At 51.8% G+C, this 340-nt stretch overlaps 1 protein-coding gene across 1 annotated transcript in view; it reads left to right on the top strand.

The window, feature by feature from the left end:
* The window catches only part of LOC106897701 (protocadherin beta-14-like), a 14642-nt gene that overhangs the window by 9082 nt on the left and 5220 nt on the right, over nucleotides 1-340 (top strand). The window contains exon 2 of the mRNA XM_014958500.1: nucleotides 22-251. Within this exon, the coding sequence (XP_014813986.1) occupies nucleotides 22-251 (230 nt within the window). The remainder of the gene's footprint in view (nucleotides 1-21; nucleotides 252-340) is intronic.

Below are 340 nucleotides of genomic sequence, written 5' to 3' on the forward strand. Positions count from 1 at the left end.
TGGCAACGGATCAGGATGCAGGTGTCAATGGGAACATCACCTACCAGTTTAGACAATCTGTTAGCACGAGCAACTCAGCATTCACAATCGACCCCAGGACTGGGGAAATTAAACTCATAAAGACTCTTGACTTTGAAGTGGCAGAGAACCATGAGTTCAATGTGCAAGCGACGGATGGTGGGGGCCTCTCAGCAATCTGCAGAGTCTTGGTGGAGGTGGTGGATGTGAATGACAATGCACCGGAGCTGGTGGTCAGTTCTTTCACCAGCCCGATCCCTGAGAACGCATTACCTGGAACAGTGGTTGCCCTCTTTACTGTCAGGGACCGGGGTTCTGGTGC

Source organism: Calidris pugnax, unplaced genomic scaffold (genome assembly GCF_001431845.1).
Source record: "Calidris pugnax isolate Ruff unplaced genomic scaffold, ASM143184v1 scaffold430, whole genome shotgun sequence".
Classification (NCBI taxonomy): Eukaryota; Metazoa; Chordata; class Aves; order Charadriiformes; family Scolopacidae; genus Calidris; species Calidris pugnax.